This window comes from Solea solea, chromosome 16 (assembly GCF_958295425.1).
Source record: "Solea solea chromosome 16, fSolSol10.1, whole genome shotgun sequence".
Lineage (NCBI taxonomy): Eukaryota > Metazoa > Chordata > Actinopteri > Pleuronectiformes > Soleidae > Solea > Solea solea.
Window position 1 is genome coordinate 21,038,943 of NC_081149.1, and position 19,086 is coordinate 21,058,028.

Sequence of the window (19,086 nt, forward strand, 5' to 3'; positions counted from 1 at the left end):
CTTGGCTACAGGCTACAGTTTATGGTACATTTTATATACATACACATCATTAGTTATTATACATTTCATTAACAAATCACAGTGTTATTTTATTGACCTACATTTCTCCTTAACCTAACTTTTTTTTATAAGGATATAATTGCTTAAAGATCAAAGATTCTTGCATATTACAAGCTAGAATAGTTACTGCAATACTTTTCTCAGCTATTATGAATTTCAACATCTTAAATCTTAAAAACAAAGACTATTCTGCATAAATTTAAATGTAGCCTTTTTTGATATGTTGGCATATCAAGCCTCATAGACAAGACACAGAAAATTCCAAATAAATATTTATTGCATAGTGCAATGCTTACAAGTACAAGAAAACACAAATATTGTCTGCATGCAGCAGATAAAAAGTAAAGTGAGAAATATGGCAGATAAAATGTAAACCGATCCTTAGCACAGATTAAATTATATTTCATTTTGTCTGTTTATGCTACTCTTCTCTCTAGTTTGATCATGTTATGGTATAAATGACAAATTAACATTTATAATCTAAAAACACAGACGACTTTCTTTTCTAGGTGGTGGTGTGAGTACATTAGCTCTTTTTGCCCATGGAGGACTTGATGGTGTCAGCTTTATGGTTCAGCATCTTAAAAACGTGAGTGGGCTTTAACTTTTTTTTTGACTTCTTGAGCTCTTTCAGTCCTTCTTTCTGGAACTCTGGGAAGAAATAAGAAGAAATAGTAGTGCAGTAAAATCACAGCCATCGTTTTAAATGTGTTTTCAGAGAATAAAAGACAAATATGTTCTACTGTCTTCACAAGAAGGGGGAGATATCAGAGGGACAGGAAAAGAGGGACATCTTGACCTCAAAATTATCTTCTCACCTTTGTTCTTCATGAAGGCTTCCGAGAGCCCATCTTCTTCTCTTTCCCTGAGTACAAAAACAAAAATTTAATTTCTGAATTACACAAATATCTTCAAGTATAAAGGAATCATTATTTTGTTTTCTCCATTTGCACCTCTGTCTGTCCTGTTCCAAGCTGCTAATGATCTGATTTCTCTGTTCGATGATGGCGACCAGCTCGTCCATCAGCTGTTGTTCTCGACTTCGATCCTCCTCACTCCAGTCCTTCTCTGAATATGAAGTCAACAGTATGACATTAGGGAGACATTTATCTAAAAAGCTTTGGTTATTTAGAAAAATAAATGTTGTTGTTAAGTATATATGTCAGCTGATACAAATGTCATTTACCTGGTTTATTCAGGAGACACCTGAGCTCATACTCCACATCTGTCTGCCTCTCCTCCAACTTCTGCTGGTTTGTTCTGGGAAAATACACCAAAATATAAAACCTTTCTTTAAAGATAAGTCTAAACGAAACAAATGTAAGTACTCTAACCAATTAACCAAACCCCCCAAAAAATAATTACAACCACAGAATCCACATAGTTATCCAGATTTAATCCAAACCTCTTCCTGGATAGTTACAGATTTGTTTTTCTTAATGACTTCTGTGTTTATTTATGAGAAACAAGAACATTTTGAAAAATGCTTTACACGATCTGCACCAAAAGTTGATACTTCTTTTGCCCATACCCCATTCTTCCAAGAAAATGTGTAGTTTTTAGGTCATGCTAAGGGACAGATAGACATGTGGCATGGAAAACATAACCTCTTTGGTGAAGGTAATGAAATGACATTGTAGGCCATAAGCCAAAAGGGAGGGAGTCCAAAAATGAATCTACAACCTCAAAGCCAACATTTCCTTTAGTCTTAAACATTTACCAAGGAACAGCCAATAATCCCTGATGAGATTACCTCAGATCTCTGCTGATATGATGAGGCTGCACAAGATTTAACTATACACGACGTGAGGAATCTTGAACTGGATTTGACAGGCAGCCAATGTAAAGCAGTCCAGAGATTAAAAGCCAAGACAAAATGAAAAGGGAATTATCGTCATCAGGCCAAGAGGAAACTGACACATGGATATAATCATCTCCACCTCCATTATAGACATAATGAGTCTAACAAGGTTTCTCAGCTGGTCAATTCTCAAAGCCTGGTACCAAGATACAGATCACTGTGATTAATAAGGGTAAATTTAACAGATGAGAATAGAGGGCCAAGCATTTCCATCCGACTGAAAAATATGCAGAGGGAATGCAATGAGAAAAACTATGGTGGCAAATTAAGCTGTCTGAACAGCGGTCAGGAGTCAGGAGTGTGAGCTGACATTTAGGTGCAAAACACGTAGGAATAGAAAACTCTTTGGTTAGAAACAAAGTCAAATAAAATGTAAAGGTACTCTCTTTTTTAGAATATGAAAATGCCTTTAATGTCACGGTCACGTTCAACCTTTAAAATGCGTATGTACCAACATGTTTTGGCCTCGAGCCTTTATCAAACATGCTGATACATTACAGTACAGTACATATTTTAGAGGGTTGACCATGACCACATTTTCTTTGACTTTGTATACAACTATGTACAGTATGTAATCTATTGAAATGCAAGCACCAAGGCCTTTACGTTGATTTCCTGGAGAATTATGCACAATTCCAAAACTATATCATTAAAAACGCATCGACAAAATAAATCCAAGTATATAAGGCTGAGGGACATGTTAAAACAAGCAGCAACATGCTCAGGCCATTTTTCATGAATAAATATAAAATAGTGGCAAACAAATCCTCTGTATTGTACTTACAAATGAACCAGCTCTGCATCTCTGCGCACCAGAACTTGTTTGTCATGCAGGACAGAGAACCACTCCATCAGCATCCGTTCCTCCTTTTTGGCTGAATTAAAAAAGGACAGATCATGAAAACAGAGGTATACATGTTCCCGTGCAGTGTTAGTATTTGTGCATGCTGTACAGCAAAGCAGGGTGATTTTGTGCCAGTAAATAATTTGACGTACCATCCTTGCAGTCTCGCAGATTCGTCTCTAGTTCAACTCCTCTGTCTTGCAGTGCGTCCAGCCTTTCTTCCAATTGTCTCATCTCTGTCCGTAGGTCCTCTATAGAAACACACTCATCTGTCTTCACCTGTCAGCAACATGGAAGAAACAACTCAGGCACAATATATATCCCACTCCCACAATACTGTGCACAACACCTGATCCTGAACCTGTGAGGGCAGGTCAAGCAACGCACACATAAAAGACCATATGCACTCCGTTCCCCACGCATGAGAAATATAAAGTCTCTAAACAACCTAAGGTTGATACTCAAACTCCAGCCAGTCTTGGGTCTGTGGCAGGAAGCTGGAGTATAGAGATAACATGGATATACAGAGAATGGCCTCAGTCAAACCAGGATTCAAACCAGGGACTATGTTTCTGTAAGTGCTAACCACTGTGTAGAAATGTAAGAATACACAGTTATTGAGTGATAATAATCATCATGTATTCTTAAATCTAGACAGTGTACCTTCCTCTTGATGATTGGGAAGCCGTGTCCAGGGGCAGATGTCCGTCTAGAGGGAGGAGCCTGGAAAGTCTTGGATTTTGTCATTGAGGGTTTTCGATCAAAAGGATTCTCTCTGTAGGCCAACTAAAAACAGCAGATGAAATTGGAGTTGTTGAGATGACATTTATTAGCATTAGTATTAATTAACTCTTGCATACAAAACTTTATGAACCTGGCATGTGTACTGTACAAAGAATCAACATAGCATTCAATGGATGGTGTAATTGTTTGAGGTTCTGACATATAGTCATCTTTGACTGCGCTGTGCACACACCCAGCACCCAGAACCAGCCGAGGCATGGAGGCTCACTCTTAAGGAAAACATAGCACCAAAGTGACACAAATTCACCACACTAGTCAACAGCAGATCAGGAGCTCCAGTGTCCCTGCGAGCTGAAAATGCTTACTTTATCTACGGTCTTTGGTGCATGAGGGTTTGGGGCTTACAAACTTCAGTTTCTAGTCAGAAAAGGCTGTCAAACAAAACAAAAGATAATACATTACCTGCCTAAAAGTGATATAATTCTTAAGATACCGTAGGCTTAATCTGGCATAGATTTTACTTTGCGAGTAAGTGGTATCATGTCTCCATGTCTCAGGCTGGTTGTTAGTGTCAAGTGCATACATGGTACACTCCAAATAACCTGACCCGTCACTTACACACCTTTAACAATATCGAGCGCAAACAGTGTCAGTGTAAGTGTCATAAAACAGTCACTATAATAAGTGATCAGCCTTTAACTCTGGTCATACCTTACTTTGGCAAGATGCGACAGATTCATGTTCCCCTGTGGGACCAACTGGCACCGAGGAACCATGCGAGTGGGCAGACGGGATGACTGGCACAGAGACACTTCTGGGTAAACAGTGACTTTGTTCTTCATCTTCAGTAACATGTGAGCCTCTTGTGACTCTATTTTCGTCTATAAAAGGTGAACTGATTTGACTTGTGTGTTCACTGGGAGTCTCCACTGTGTTAGAAACTGCAGTCACTCCCTCTGAACGGGCAGATATTGCAGCTCCAGCCTCTTTGTAATCTGATCTCTTCGTTGGAATGGCTTCATCCAATGGATTTACGTGATTGTCATTGGATTTAATATCAGTATTTTTAGCATCACCTGAATCAGTGGTATCTCTACTGCTGTCCTCTGTAAGACCGGCTCCCACTGAGGACATGGTTTGGGTTTTTGACTCAGCCTCCCCCTGTGTGTCCTCATGCATGTGCTCGTCAAATGGATTAGGACCAACCATTCTGGGTCTGGACTGGGACTCCCGCATTTTAGAGACAAATTTGGTTCGGGGAGCGGGTACTGGGGCAGGAGCGGGAGGCAGCTGTGTCCATGGTCCAGGATGAATGATGGTCTTCCATGGATGGTTGATTTGCACTTTAGGGACGCCCACAGTTGGGCTGGTGCTAAAAGGAGACAAGACAACAGGTGCTTTTAGAGATTTTAGAGGTTTTCTTTAAGGAAACAATCACTACTATCAATATTATGGGAAATCAAAGTACTTTAAAGTCTGGTGTGTAACATTTAGGATGGTTTATAGGCCAGAAATTAACAATACTACCCATAAATTTCATGGTAGTATGTTCCATTTCTGCCTACCTAAAATTGTTTCTGTAGCCTTAGACTATGTTGTTTATATTTATTTTAGGCATCTCAAAGAGTAATAAGGGTAAGTTGACGAAATCAATCAGGTGTGCTGGAGCATGGAAATATTTAAAACATGCAGGACAGAAGTCCCCAAGCACTGGGATTGGGAAACACTGTTGTAAAATAATATTCCTTTCACTTTATTTTTATCTTTATTGTATATTCTTTTTATTTGTTTTTATTTTAATTTCCAACTATTTCAATGGCTCCTTGATCTGCACTGCAAAACAGAATCAAACTTCATAACTTTGTAAGACAACGTGATAATGAAGCATGAATATTGAATTTGAAAATGTGATATTGCTGATATGATATAGTTAAAGTGATAATATAAGTATAATAGAGGGGAGAGCTGAGTGATTGAAGGGGGAAAAAAAGACTCTTACACACAAGATGAACAGAGTGAAGACTTTCTTTGATTGGATGGATTACCTGCATGGACAAGGAGAGAAAAGACAAAATGTATTCATCAAGAGAAGACATACCGTCCAAACACACAGATATGACTGAAGACACAAACAGATGGAGAAAATTAACATGCATATTTACCTGCAACAGCTGAGCCACTTGTTGCCTTGAATGTTTTGGTCTTGGGTGCAGGAACAGGGAACACAGAAGAAGACTCAGACTTTTTTCTAGGTGCTGGAACAACACGACCACCTCCTTCTGTCCCTTGTACACATGATGAAGAGGGCGGGTGATTCTTTAGAATGTCCTCTTGTATCCTGCCGTCTTCCAAAATAGGTGCAGATCCAGCTTTTCCAGACCCTTTGTCTGTCCTGTCTTTATCACTTGGAAGGAGACTATCAGGAGGTGCTGGTTTTGTTAACTCAGTCTTCAGCTCTGCAGTTGAGTCTCTGTTTTCACTGCTTTTCTCATCACTGATCCTCTTCTGCTTTTCCTTTCCCTCCATCTCTGGTGTTTTATAAACCGGTCTGTCCTGTGACTCTGTTTTCTTAGTGTAATGAGGGACACTGGTGATTACCAGGCCACTGAGAGATAATACGTTACCTGCCTGAAAGTTACATCTGGGATGATTCTCAGTTGATCTAATCTGCTGATTGTGGTCAACATGAGTATTTTCAATGTCTTTTTTATGGAAAGTGCAGATCAGGGAGCCAACGTCACTTCCCCATTTGTAAAACTCTGGTAAGAGAGTGTTGTGGCACACTTTGCACCTGATGAACGAAAACAAAATGTGTTACTACAAAAACCTGACCTCCTGAAATGTGCCTAGATAAAGCACAAAAACTAAAATTTGACCAAATAAAACAAAGACAGATTCCTGACAGGAGGTCATTAGAAGAGGTTACTCGAAAGCCATTAAAATGAATACTTCTGATCCTTCGTCTACACAATCAAACACGAATGAAAGCAGAAAAAAATAAAGCTGCTGTTACATGAACTTTGCAGCTCATTTAAATAAAGACGTAAAGAATAACTAAACTATGGTGAACTATGCAGTTACCTGAAACAGCTGCAATGGTAGACCTTTCCGTCAACCAAATGTCTCTGTATGAGGTGGACAGGCTTCAAACACAAGGCACACACCGTCTGTGGCCTGGTGTTGGACAAGTGATCTGTTTCTAGGTGAGTCAAACTCTGACAAGAGAAGAGGAAATGGCTGCTGAGATGAACATTTGTATGCAAGAGGAGGCGTGTTCACAGCGAGAATGTGACTGAGACCGATTACCTTCAGGGGTTTGGAACCATCAGAGCTTGTACTCCTTGTCAAAGCAACAAAGCCTGCTGCAAAGTGGAGAAAACACAATGCAAATTCAACATAGTCAAGACATGAAAAGGTGATAATCTCAATGATTCTGATCTCTGTGTGTGACCCAGAACAGCACACACTGTATAATCCTAGGAACCTGTGCCTTGTTAAAATGTCAATGAGGAACACAAAACCCGTTTGCTTACTCGCTGCAAGTAACTTCAAATAAAAAGCATGTGATAAAGGCAAACAGACATAGAACACCACAAACCACATGGAGACTTCCTGCTGAAGAAGACACAGTAGAAGTGTGAAAGGTAGGTGATGATGCTCAGACAATCAGGCACCTCGCAGGAAACCATTTCCTTTGGGTCCAACAGTGCAGGGATGCCCAGCTTTGTTTGTGCAACCTGAAATGCCTGCAAACAGGAGGAATGAGCGCAGAGGAGAGAAAATAAAGTTTGCTTGCTTCAGTCACATATATAAATAGTAAACACAGAGTATTAAAACATGTTTGCACAAAAAGATGCAGATTAATCACTCACCAGGTTGTTATTTTGATAAACATTATCTTCGGAGAGGGAGCTAAAATCTCTGGGGTGAGGGAAAGAAAAATCAGAGATTGATCAAATGGCCATAAAAAGAGACCATTGCAAACACAATGACAGCAAAGCGTTGGGGGAAAGTTTTCTACATGTTAGTTAAATAGTGGCTATACAAATACAAAATGCATGTCAAATAATCTGAGATGAGATTGCTGTGAGGTGTGAAATTAATCCACGGTTTGTAAGTGAAAACAAACAAACTAATCCCATGAAATGAAATGAGAAAAGGGCAAGGAAGGAGAGACAGTGAGAGATTAAGCAAGATTAGTTTGACAGGTCCTGCTCTGCTCCAGATTAGACTGCAGGCAGAGCCAGTGAGGCGCATTCTCAGGACAGAACAGATCACACGAGGACCAACTATACAGTGTTACAAACATTTCCAAGTGTATTTACCAAGAGTATAATCTGTAACCTCCAGTTTCTATGAAACATACTTACATCAGGTCGGGTCGGTGTTTGTGGATGATGGCACAGAATGCAAGTCCATCTCTGAATGACGTTGACATGTTCTTTATTTTCACAGTGGGGTAAGTGGCGCATGTGACGCGGCACCAGTCTCGTAAAACCCTCGGTGACACCAGAATGTCTGCGTGATCAGACATGTTTTATATAAGTGTATAGATGATCGATTCAAGTTCGTCAGGTCTGTCGTTGTGGGGGAAACAGGAAACGAAAAACATCTTCTGCCACTGTGACAACTTTTTTTCTCTAAAAACCTGTAGGTTACATGGAGATGGTGAAGCTGTTGTTGTTTCTCAATTGTTGCTGCTTCCCCCCGATAGAAACTGAAATATCCGCGAGACGACTTTACATTGTTTCCAGTCGCAGCTTCAACAGTAAAATCAAATCTCGCCACAGTCCACCATCGAGCTCCAGTGTGAGCTCCAGTGTCCCCCAAACACCTGCGGTGCTCCAGACTCTGCAGATAAACCTGTGACAAAGGCTCGAAGTAAAAATCAAATCCCGTTACTTGCAGCTGCAGTGCTCCTTGTTGTGCTCCACACTCGGTGACGTGCACAATAGCTGCCGCTGGAGGGCGACACAGAGCTGCTCATTCTCTATAATTAGGACGGGGAGGTCTCTGGTTACAGTACAATATAGAGAGATAGTAACAATACTACTATAAAACGTTCAAATAGGATGAACATTATAGACAGTTACCAGAATATATACAGTATGGGCTTGATATTTACAGTATAAACAAAGATTGAACATATGATATTGTATGTTTATTGCACTCGTGTAAAGTATATTATAAATATTGCACGTGGGATGATAATATAATGTAATATAAACATGTGTAGTAACTTGGTTCCACAAAGTAAGAGACTCTCCATTATCTGGCACTGTTTATTCAGGAATGTTACGCAGGCAATTACATGATCACTCTATCCTATTCTACCATATATCTAACAATATACCTATCATAGCCATAATAAACATCAGAGGTCCAAAGGTCCACAATACCACAACATTATAGACAATAGTTCAACTAACAATATTAACAAAGTAGTCGTAATGGGCTATTAATACTACATAGTAGTAATAATGTAACTGTGCTACTGACAGATACACTACAAACTATAATGAAGGGAAAAACACAATACACGCTTTTTAAATAGTAGTGATAAAACAAGCTCATTAATGAGTAGCTGTTAATAAAAGCAATTGTTGTGATATTTATAATCAAATCTATTTGTTCTATTTTCCAGTTTACGCACTTTTTCCTTGTCAGGACACCAAAAAGTAATATCAATTCATTAATTTATTTATTCATTCATTCATTCATTATTAGTATTTTTGCCAACAACAAAGTTAGCCATAAAATGGAATAAATCTAGTCGAAATGTGTAGAATTGAATTTAGTTTTAATTTCAAAGGAATGGTACTTCCGGTGTTCAGTTTCCATACGTTATTCCCATTCAAACTGTACCTTCAAACCCACTTTCATGGTCTAGTTTGTGGAAGACTGAAATATGTATTCATGTTTCAACTGATCGTGTTGATTTTAATATGAAAGTTAGGGATGATAGCCTACTAGATAATTTAATACGTCTGAATAAAATTCTTGAGATAAACAAATAAGTAGGAATATTAATACAATAATCGTACAAATACTTTTTTTTACGCTTTTAAGTTTTTCTAAGTGTCTATTATCTACCCACTCTGATTCTACGTCTTCTCTACCTCTAATGAGCTCGTGCGTTTCTCGCGAGACTGTTGTACCACCATAAAAATCTCGCAGTGATGGCTGCGCCGCCCGATGTTGAGAGTTTAGAGTCTCGTATCAGTGAGTATTTTAAACTTGTTTTACCGAGCCAGTGTTGTGTGTGGGGCCGGACAGTCTCAGGCTGTTGTCCCGGAGGTGATTTTCACAGAGTGACAGTTCACCGCAGCAACGCTTGTCCCGACAGAGGGGACTCGGACCCTGCCGTCACATCCAGGATGCTAACGTAGCTCCTCCGGAGCTGATGTGGCTGCACGGACCGCAGCTGTCAACATAACATATTCGCGCACAGTCTTAGCTCTGCGGCGCGGTAGTTCAACCTGGCAGCGGGCGACAAGATGAAGTCGAACCGTGGGCAGAGATCGTGGATTGTAGTTGAGACAAAAGCAGTGGCCTCGTTAGAAAGTTCGAGATGAACCAGTGACACAGTGCGACTATCGTCAGCATGCTAGCTAATGTTGTCCTGAGTTAGCACCTGCTCTGTGTGGCTCAGACTTCACTTTTGTGTTTTTGTCAAACATCTATACACTGTTGACCCATTTTGCAATCACCAAGAGAACAATGTTTTTGAATGGTCTTATTGACGCCATCAGAAATAATAATAGAAAACGCACGCACTGGTATTTCTTGAGAATAACTGACACATCGAAAAAAAAAAATATTAAAAACTTACCACACATTATAAATAATGTTTTCTGAGGGCAAATGTTGTGTTGGAATTGCTGTAAACAAGATTTAATTTTGGAGTAGGGCTGAACACTGTTAGGTAAATATGCGATAAGGTTAAATATTGCAATTCCAATCCACTTTATTTATAGGTCACATTTAAAGACCATACATATGTTCAAAGTGCTGCACAGTAACATTAAGATAACATAAAACACAAGTAAAGTTAGTAAAGAAGAAAAAAAAGTTAAAAAAATAATTAGCAAGGAGAATATAGTTGCAATACATAATTAGTGAATACTGTGTTCATGTATGTCTGCTCAAAAAACGTACTACTTGGATTTAACTCTCCTAGGCTGGCAAAGTATTCTGAGACAATCATTAAAGCAAATAAAACTGTTATCCAACTTTAGAAATTCCTTACCCATCAAAAGTAGCACAAAGATCAGCCTACATTTATTTAAATTCAAACTGTCTTTGCAATATGTAAATATATTGTGCAATATTTACATTGCACACATTGATACTGCAATGATGATACATGTTCAGTATATTGTGCAGCCCTAATTTAGAGGCTTGTCTTTATTCTGTTGTGCTCAGGTATTCATATTTTGTCTATTGTTTTTATGTGAATATAATTTGTTTTCATTGCACTCAATGAATAGTTTTACTGCAAAGTAAATTACAACACTTGGAAAACGTGAATGCAACCACAAACTTTATACGCTCTAATCAGCGTAACTGTATTAATGTACTGAAATATGAAGTTAGGTGAGATGTACGTTGTTTAACATCCCATTCGCTTACATTGCAGACAAAGCCACAAATCCACTCAACAGAGACACAGACTGGAGCAGCATCCATGCCTTCTGTGACCAGCTCAACAATGAATTGGAAGGGTAAGTCGAGGTCCCAACACGGGAGCTTCTTTTTTTTTTAATAATAGTCTGGTTGTTGCTCATTTCAAGTTTAATATCCGATTCAGTAATGTTTCCAAACTGAATTTTTATTTCATATATATATATATATATATATACATATACATATATATATATATATATATATATATATATACATACATACATACATACATACATACATACAGTATATGGGTACATCTGACAGTTTCTAATGCTTAAAAAGTAGTCCAAATAGGAGTAGGTCAAAATATTTACTTACTACTTACTCCATATGTCTTTCAACACCAGGCCTAGCAAAAATAATTGTATTTTCTTTAAGGCATGAAAGACTGAAAGGCGTCTGTTTGGAGAATAGAAGAACTTTAACACTTGTCGGCAGCTATTGAAGGGTTATATTAACTTAATAGCTGTTAATACAACAGTATGATTACACTGATTTAAAGTTGCAGCACATTTTGTGTCCAGTGTTCCAACATTCATTGTTGTTTGTTACCTGTTACAGACCTCAGCTGGCCACCAGACTCCTGGCTCACAAGATCCAGTCCCCACAGGAGTGGGAGGCCATGCAGGCCCTGCTGGTGAGTTCACATCTGAACGAGAATCCTTCCATCCATCCATCTTCTACCGCTCTATCCTCCACACGAGGGTCACAGCGGGTGCTGTGCCAATCTCAGCTGACATAGGGCGATAGGCGGGGTACACCCTGAACAGTTCGGAACAAGAATCCGTCAGTCAGAATTACCTTCACCTCTTTCACACTATTTCCATTGCTGGAGGTTGGTCTGACCTGTGTTGTCAATCTTATAATTGATCAGAATGATGAAATGAAACACATTTTGTGCAGTCCCAGGTTGTTAAGTCATGTTCACTTCAAACATTCATGGCTAACGTCCTGAAGAGTAATGCGTGCTGCAGAGTGATGCTGGAAATGACAGACATTTGCATCACTGCCCAAAATAATTTTGGGGTTTTGTGTTTACACTAAAGCTGATTAAAAACCCACATACATTGCTGAGTCAGATGGAACGGGATTTAACTGACTGAGATTTTCAAGCAAGTCAGTGTTCATAACACTTATTGCATTCTGTTTCATTGCAAGGTTCTGGAGACGTGTATGAAAAACTGTGGGAAAAGGTTTCACAGTGAAGTAGGCAAGTTCCGGTTTCTAAATGAACTAATCAAAGTGGTTTCTCCAAAGGTAAGACTTTCCAAACGTTCCTCTTGGTTTACTGGTATGTTTTTCAATGTTGTTTTATGTTCATGAGTGTATGTGTAAATCAATGAGGGTTTTTTTCTGCTCAGTACCTGGGCTCACGGTCACCAGAGCCAGTAAAAAAGAAGGTTTTAGAGTTGATCTACAGCTGGACTCTGGGTTTACCTGAGGAGGCCAAGATCTCAGACGCCTATCAGATGCTGAAGAAACAAGGTGAGATGAGAAATCAACAAAGTAGTTACAGGCACAACACTTACGATACTAATAAGGAGCATAGCAACAAATAACTAGAGTGATGAAAAGCATTTCATTCTCTGTCTCATTCATATTGTGTCTGTGAATCAGGGATTATTAAACAAGACCCAGAACTTCCACCTGACAAACTACTGAACCTTCCTCCACCAAGACCCAAGAATGCCATTTTTGAGGACGAGGAGAAGTCAAAAGTACGGATTAAATTAAAAAAAAAATATAGAGTACTATGCAATGGTTTCAGGCACCACCAGCTCTGTTGTTTTTTCTGTCTGTCAAATTCTGTGATCATTGGAATGAAGTGATGGGACTTAAAGCTGGTCTTCTATATTAGCGAGCTGTCAATGAGTTTAACTCATGCAACATGTGTATGTAATGCTCAAGCATGTCTTGAATAAACATGGCGTAACAGACACTTTATTAATAGACAAACACAGGATTTACCAGTAACATTAATTACGGTTCCACTCCAGTATTAACAGAGCTGTGTTATTGTTGTAGTGTAAGGGTAGATCACGCTAAATACTTTACACCTGTAGAGGATGTTTTTTTTTCTGAATTTTTTTTTTAACAAAAAAAAACTACATATTTTCTGAATGTGTTCTCCTAAAGTGAAGTACAAATAATTATCCTCTATTGTCATTATAGCATTGCTAAAACAACAAATCTAATGGTGGCCTAAGACTTCTGCACAGTACTGTATATTCTGAAAACCTCATGAAAATATTTGAAAATTTCACCTGAGCTAGTTTCACACCCACTGGATTATTTTCTCTTGTGTATGATTGTGCTCGTCTCTCCTTTCATTATTATGATAATATGAGACCATTCACTCATATTTCACTCTGAACTGCGACTACCTGTTGTTTCAGATGCTGTCTCGCCTGTTGAATAGCTCACACCCCGAGGACTTGAAAGCCGCCAACAATCTTATCAAGGAAATGGTCCAGGAGGTAAACCTCTTTCCTCTCCTTCATATGCTTTTTTTATAACTTGCATGTTTGTGTTATGCACTACCAATACTTTGTAGTCTGAAGAAAAGGAATAAAATGACAGACCACTGCACTCATAGAAGGAACATTAACTTAATGAGGAAATGGGTCGACTGCCCTGGGGGGGCTTGTGTTGCTGGCAGTGATTCAGCAGGAGTACAGTTTCAATTTGCCCTGATTTAAGAGAAGCTGATACAGGGAGCTGCTCTTTCTGTCTTTCACCCGAATGTACTTCTGCATTCCTGCCTTTCCTACATGTGCACGTGTGTCTGGTCACACCCTGTTCTGCAGGTTTGTCATTTGTGAATTTGCGTCTCACTTCTTTTTAGGATCAGAGGCGAGCAGAGAAGGTTTCAAAGAGGGTGAACGCCATTCACGAGGTGAAGGAGAGCGTCTCCCTGCTGACTCAGCTTCTGCAGGACTATGACAGCACTGCCAGCAACCAGAGCAATGCTGAACTGCTGCAGGTGATCTAAAAGATGAATGTAGAATCGCACAGTTCAACGTTTGATTGGTTGCCCTTGGAGCTCTTGGTTGCAAGGTTGTAATGCGGTGTGTTTGTGTTGTGTGGTCAGGACCTGTACCAGCGCTGTGAGAAAATGAGACCTACTCTGTTCAGACTGGCGAGTGATACAGAGGACAATGATGAGGCCCTGGGTGGGTGTTCCTTGTTTTTTCCTCTCGTTCGTTAAATATCATGAAAATGGGTGAACATTTGAAAATGTGATGACTTCTTGACCTCTAGAAATGTTCTTTATCCTCATCACATAGAGCAAGTATAACAATTTTCACTTCCTGCTTCTCTTGTCAAGATTAGTCAAAACATTTCCAAAACTTTCATCCACTTTACAGAACTTTGACCTTAATTAGTGCCAGAACAGACAAAAGCGTGACCCCCATACATACTGTACTATCTTGAACCCCCTCAGTGAGGAATGAAATATTCCACTCCAGTTAGCCAATGTGCCTTTTATTGTTTTGATTGAGAGACTCCTAGTGGCCGAAATGATACTCTGCTAATTATTGTTACTAGTTCATAGGGTTTGCATTTACTTTTCCCCATGAGCCCACAGAGCTGCTAAAATGAATTATCTCTTGTACTCATTCATTTTCTTATTCACCACTTAATGAAGTGTCTCCTACAGACATGCCATGTGATGCATATCAGGTCTATGATAATGACAAGTATTTTTCTATCTTTCCACAGCAGAGATCCTGCAGGCCAACGACAGCCTGACTCACGTCATCAACCTCTACAAACAGCAGGTGAAGGGGGAGATAGTAAACGGCAACAACACGCTAAACACACAGAAACAAACGGGTGAGTGAACTTACAGGTTTTTTTCTCTTTTTTAATAGGAATTTGGCAGTTCTCCATTTTGGTTTGAAGCATTTGGTGTTTTCAAATGAACCGTCTTTAATCTATTTCTCTCAGGAGGGACGGCACTGCTCGATCTGTCCGGACTGGACACATCACCCCAGTCACCTCCGTCCTTCCCAGAGTTCCCCACACCCACAGACAGCCTCAATGCCCCGTCACAGGAGATGGGGATAAGTCTCCTCGACGACGAGCTCATGTCACTTGGTGAGAGCGTCTCAAGAAAGAACAGAGCTTTTTGGTTCAGTGTTGTTTCAATTGTATTTGGACTTAGTTTTGAAGAATACCTGCTGAGAAATTGGCAGGTTTGGATTGGAGAGGAAAACTTGGAAACACAATGAAAGTGTTGTTTCATTGCTAAACAATACTGTAACCCTTGTGCATCCTGCAGGTTTAAGTGAAGGAACACACACCTCCAACCCTGCCTCACAGCCTGAAGACTCCACAGCCTGGGACTCCTTCCAGGTGAGTGTTAAACTCCTGTAGTCACTGCTAAGATCCAGTGGCAGCTTGTTTTTGCCAAACACACAGCACACAGTTTAATGTCAATGAGCATAATGGCTGAAATGACTAAGGCAGTATAATCAACATTTGTACCTCTATTTTTCCTCACACAATCACCATCTATGTGCAGTCATCTGAAAGCATAGAGGCAGATGTTCCTGCAGTACCAAGTCTCCTGCTTAGTCCAGAACCACCCTCCCTCTCTCAGCCTCTCTCCTCTGGCTCCACTCCTGTAAACTCTGCCCTGGACGAGCTGGACCTGCTGGGGAAGACACTGCTGCAGCAGTCGATGCCACCAGAGGGCCTGCAGGTTAAATGGTATTAAACTCACATGGCTATCTTGCATCTGCTTCTTTTACTATGTATCTTACCAATCCACCCACTCTCATGTAGCTGCAACCTTGAACTGTAAAGGTGAACTAAAGCAAACTTTTTTTTAGGGACAAGCAACAGTGCAAACCTACTCTGAGAGATCTGCAGAGCAAGTCTGGGCCCAACGTTACACCAAACCCCATCCCGGTCTTTTCCTCTGAACACGCTGCTCCTCTCAACTCTCAGTCGAGTCTCGGGACCACATTGCTGGACATTTCCCAGACTCACACAGAGACACCTTCTGCTGAAATCACCCTGACTGATGTTTTTGTACCGCTAGAATCTATTAAGCCCAGTAAGTAAAGTCACTTAAAACCTTTGAGATTTGCCGACCTGCATTTTCTTTTCCACATTTACCAAATCCACTCCTCCTCTTTCTGTTCTGTCTTTTTACAGGTAGTCTTTTACCTGTGACTGTGTTTGACAGACACAGTCTGCGGGTTCTCTTTCACTTTGCCCGTGACTCGCCTCCATTTCGCCCCGACGTGCTGGTGGTGATCATCTCCATGTTGTCCTCTGCCCCTGTCCCTGTCTCCAACATTAATTTTGAGACTACAGCTCCAAAGGTGAGACGTGAGCAAGCCCAGGGTCTTTGTCTCCTGTTGCATACACTGTGGGGACCTACTGCTCTGACACGTCCCTGCTCCAACACACCTGATTCAAATGGCCTGATCACGACCAGCTCATTTGAATCAGGTGTGTCAAAGCAGGGCAGTGGGTCCCGAGGACACTGCTCTAGCAAATCACTTATACTGTATCAGCAGGTGATTTTGGAAAGTGCAAAGTTAATCTTGTTAAAAACAGTATTGCTTATTCATCACTTGTCTCAGTAAAGAAGCAGTGTTTGTTTTCATTTATCATCTACAGTCCATGGCAGTGAAGCTGCAGCCGCCATCAGGGACAGAGCTCCCAGCTTTCAACCCCATCCTTCCTCCTGCTGCTGTCACACAGATTCTGTTGCTGGCAAACCCAAACAAGGTAGGACGCAGTGAGATTTTTAACCCCAGACTTACAGAGTCTCTTTTTAAACCCAAAACTGCTCTTTAATGCTGAAAATATCCATAGAAAGAAAGGAAGCAATCCCTTAGATTTGACAAATAAATGACAATAGAAAACTACTGAAGAAGGACAAAAAAAAGCCATTCTAAATTTTAAAAATTCTAAAATTCTTCTACCAGTCAGTCTGGTAGTAGTCAAGATGTGGAAAAAACACATTTGATTGTTTTGGTCTGGGAATTTTGTGTGTTTTGCCATGCACATATGAAGCAGAAACCTTTCTGGGACAGATGAGGATTGGCAGTAGACACGTCCACATCGCTTAGTGTGACATTTCCAGAGATTCCTTCTGCTGTATTCTTATTATTAACTCTGTATTTTCCAGCTGGCAAGAAAAGTTCTGGGGAATTTCCTGTGACATTTATTGTTTTCACATTCAGCCTTTGGACAATTTCAGTGCATGTTCATAAATACTGTATATTGCAGTAGCTATGCTAAGTCTTTAGTTATACCTCTTGTATCCCACTGAATGTATTTTACCCAGTAACAATTAGATTACAGAAGTTGTTTGTCCAGCCAATTGTCACTGGAAGGGTTATTTACCTGTCTGTACTTCTGTCGTGTATGTGTGTGTGTGTGTGCACCTGTGCACTCCAGGAGAAGGTGCAGCTCCAGTACAGATTAACCTTCACCATGGGAGAGCAGGAGCACAGTGAGAGCGGCAGTCTAGAACAGTTTCCTTCTGCGGACACTTGGGGGAATCTATAGCATTCAGAAACAACCACCATCAGACTGACTCTGCCTTCACACTTCAGCTTTCTTCCGACACAAACTCAACACTCTGCATAAGACCGGTTTTCTCTGTAATCACATGGTTCTTTCTGTGATTGGTCTTGATTGTTTTGTTTGGATTACGCTCATGCTCTTTCAGTGCAGCAGTGTGTGTTATGCTTTGCTCTCAATGAGTCTGTACGTGGCTGCTTTGAAACTACTTTCCCTGAGTTGTTGGGAGTCTACAAGCAGTGATATGAAGAGAGAAAATTACCAATGTGTGGAAATCTGCTCATTTGGTGCACTTGTTTCTTTAAATTCATTATCAGTTCTGTTTACCGTCATCTCTGCACGTTCCATTTTTATAATTCAGCACACCACAAGGGAATGAACATGAGCATTACATAGACACAGCTCGTCCTAGTTGCAAAGAAAAAGCTATACATCATATTTAGAGCTGCAACTAACGATTATTTTCTTGATTAATCGTTTGGTCAATAAAATATCAGAAAACCTTAAAAAATGTTGATCGGTGCTCGTCAAACCTGGACATGATGATGTTCTCAAATGTCTTTTTTTGTCCACAAACCAAAATGATTAAACAATCAGAAATCTTGTTTAAATCATGAAAAAAAGCTTAAAATCGATTAATCGATTATCAAAATAGTTGTCGATTAATAATCGATTCATTGATATATCGTTTCAGCTCTAATCATATTCCCCTTTTTTGACATCTGTGTGTGATGAGTGAATACCGTTTAATTTTTTTTTTACAGTGAGTCCTTTTTGATTTGCACAGAAAGAGTTTTGATCTTATTTACAGTGCAAAAACGTATAAGTTGTGCGTTACCTGCCACATGTGCCTGTTTTGCAGTTCTAACATCAGTTCATTTTGAGTTTTTCCGTCTACTAGGGGTCAATCATATTAGATTTGTAGCCTGTCACCTATATTATAAGCTATATTCTTGATATATTCAAAACATTTTCATGGGGATGATAGCTTAATTTATCTAATCTTTTCTTTAGCTTGTGATGTAAATTATGATTTATATATGCAAACTGAGCTGCTCGGTGCAGTGTCCGTCTCAAACATGCCCAACACGTCTCCCACAGTCTGCGATGCATGTCAGCCATGCTGATCACTCTTCCTCCTCCCATAGGCTCCCAATCACATTCCACCGTACTACTCTCCAATATGACTGCTTTGTAAATACCAATGATGGCAGTTCTGTGTACATTTGACTTGTGCAAAAGCATAACACTTAAAATATTCCAAATGGGTAATAAAGTTTTTTTTCTTGGTGACCTGAAAATACACTCATTTACTCCTGCCACACCAACAAACTCCAGAACA

At 39.9% G+C, this 19,086-nt stretch overlaps 2 protein-coding genes across 3 annotated transcripts; one reads left to right on the forward strand and one right to left on the reverse strand.

Moving 5' to 3' along the window:
* Positions 1 to 325: 325 nt before the first annotated feature.
* On the reverse strand, positions 326 to 8,442 carry LOC131475330 (MICAL-like protein 1). Its single transcript, XM_058653384.1, has 15 exons — positions 7,880 to 8,442; positions 7,382 to 7,430; positions 7,108 to 7,255; positions 6,816 to 6,871; positions 6,591 to 6,724; positions 5,672 to 6,300; positions 5,509 to 5,554; positions 4,221 to 4,881; positions 3,429 to 3,551; positions 2,918 to 3,044; positions 2,706 to 2,796; positions 1,247 to 1,320; positions 1,014 to 1,128; positions 879 to 925; positions 326 to 711 (listed from the first exon to the last, which is right to left on the reverse strand). Exons 1-15 carry the CDS (start codon positions 8,041 to 8,043, stop codon positions 587 to 589), a joined length of 2,589 nt encoding a protein of 862 aa, XP_058509367.1. The 5' UTR covers positions 8,044 to 8,442; the 3' UTR covers positions 326 to 586.
* Positions 8,443 to 9,648: 1,206 nt separating this feature from the next.
* On the forward strand, positions 9,649 to 19,037 carry LOC131475338 (ADP-ribosylation factor-binding protein GGA1-like). Of its 2 annotated transcripts, none has more exons than XM_058653395.1 (17): positions 9,649 to 9,731; positions 11,149 to 11,233; positions 11,757 to 11,832; positions 12,354 to 12,452; positions 12,557 to 12,680; positions 12,813 to 12,913; positions 13,592 to 13,672; positions 14,041 to 14,178; positions 14,287 to 14,368; positions 14,919 to 15,032; positions 15,147 to 15,296; positions 15,481 to 15,554; positions 15,724 to 15,911; positions 16,034 to 16,260; positions 16,362 to 16,531; positions 16,833 to 16,943; positions 17,619 to 19,037. In XM_058653395.1, the coding sequence occupies exons 1-17, from the start codon at positions 9,689 to 9,691 to the stop codon at positions 17,727 to 17,729; spliced, it is 1,974 nt and encodes a 657-aa protein (XP_058509378.1). In that variant the 5' UTR covers positions 9,649 to 9,688; the 3' UTR covers positions 17,730 to 19,037. The 2 variants fall into 2 exon arrangements, with proteins under 2 accessions (XP_058509378.1, XP_058509379.1); XM_058653396.1 differs by having other exon boundaries at positions 14,922 to 15,032.
* The last annotated feature ends 49 nt before the right edge of the window (positions 19,038 to 19,086 follow it).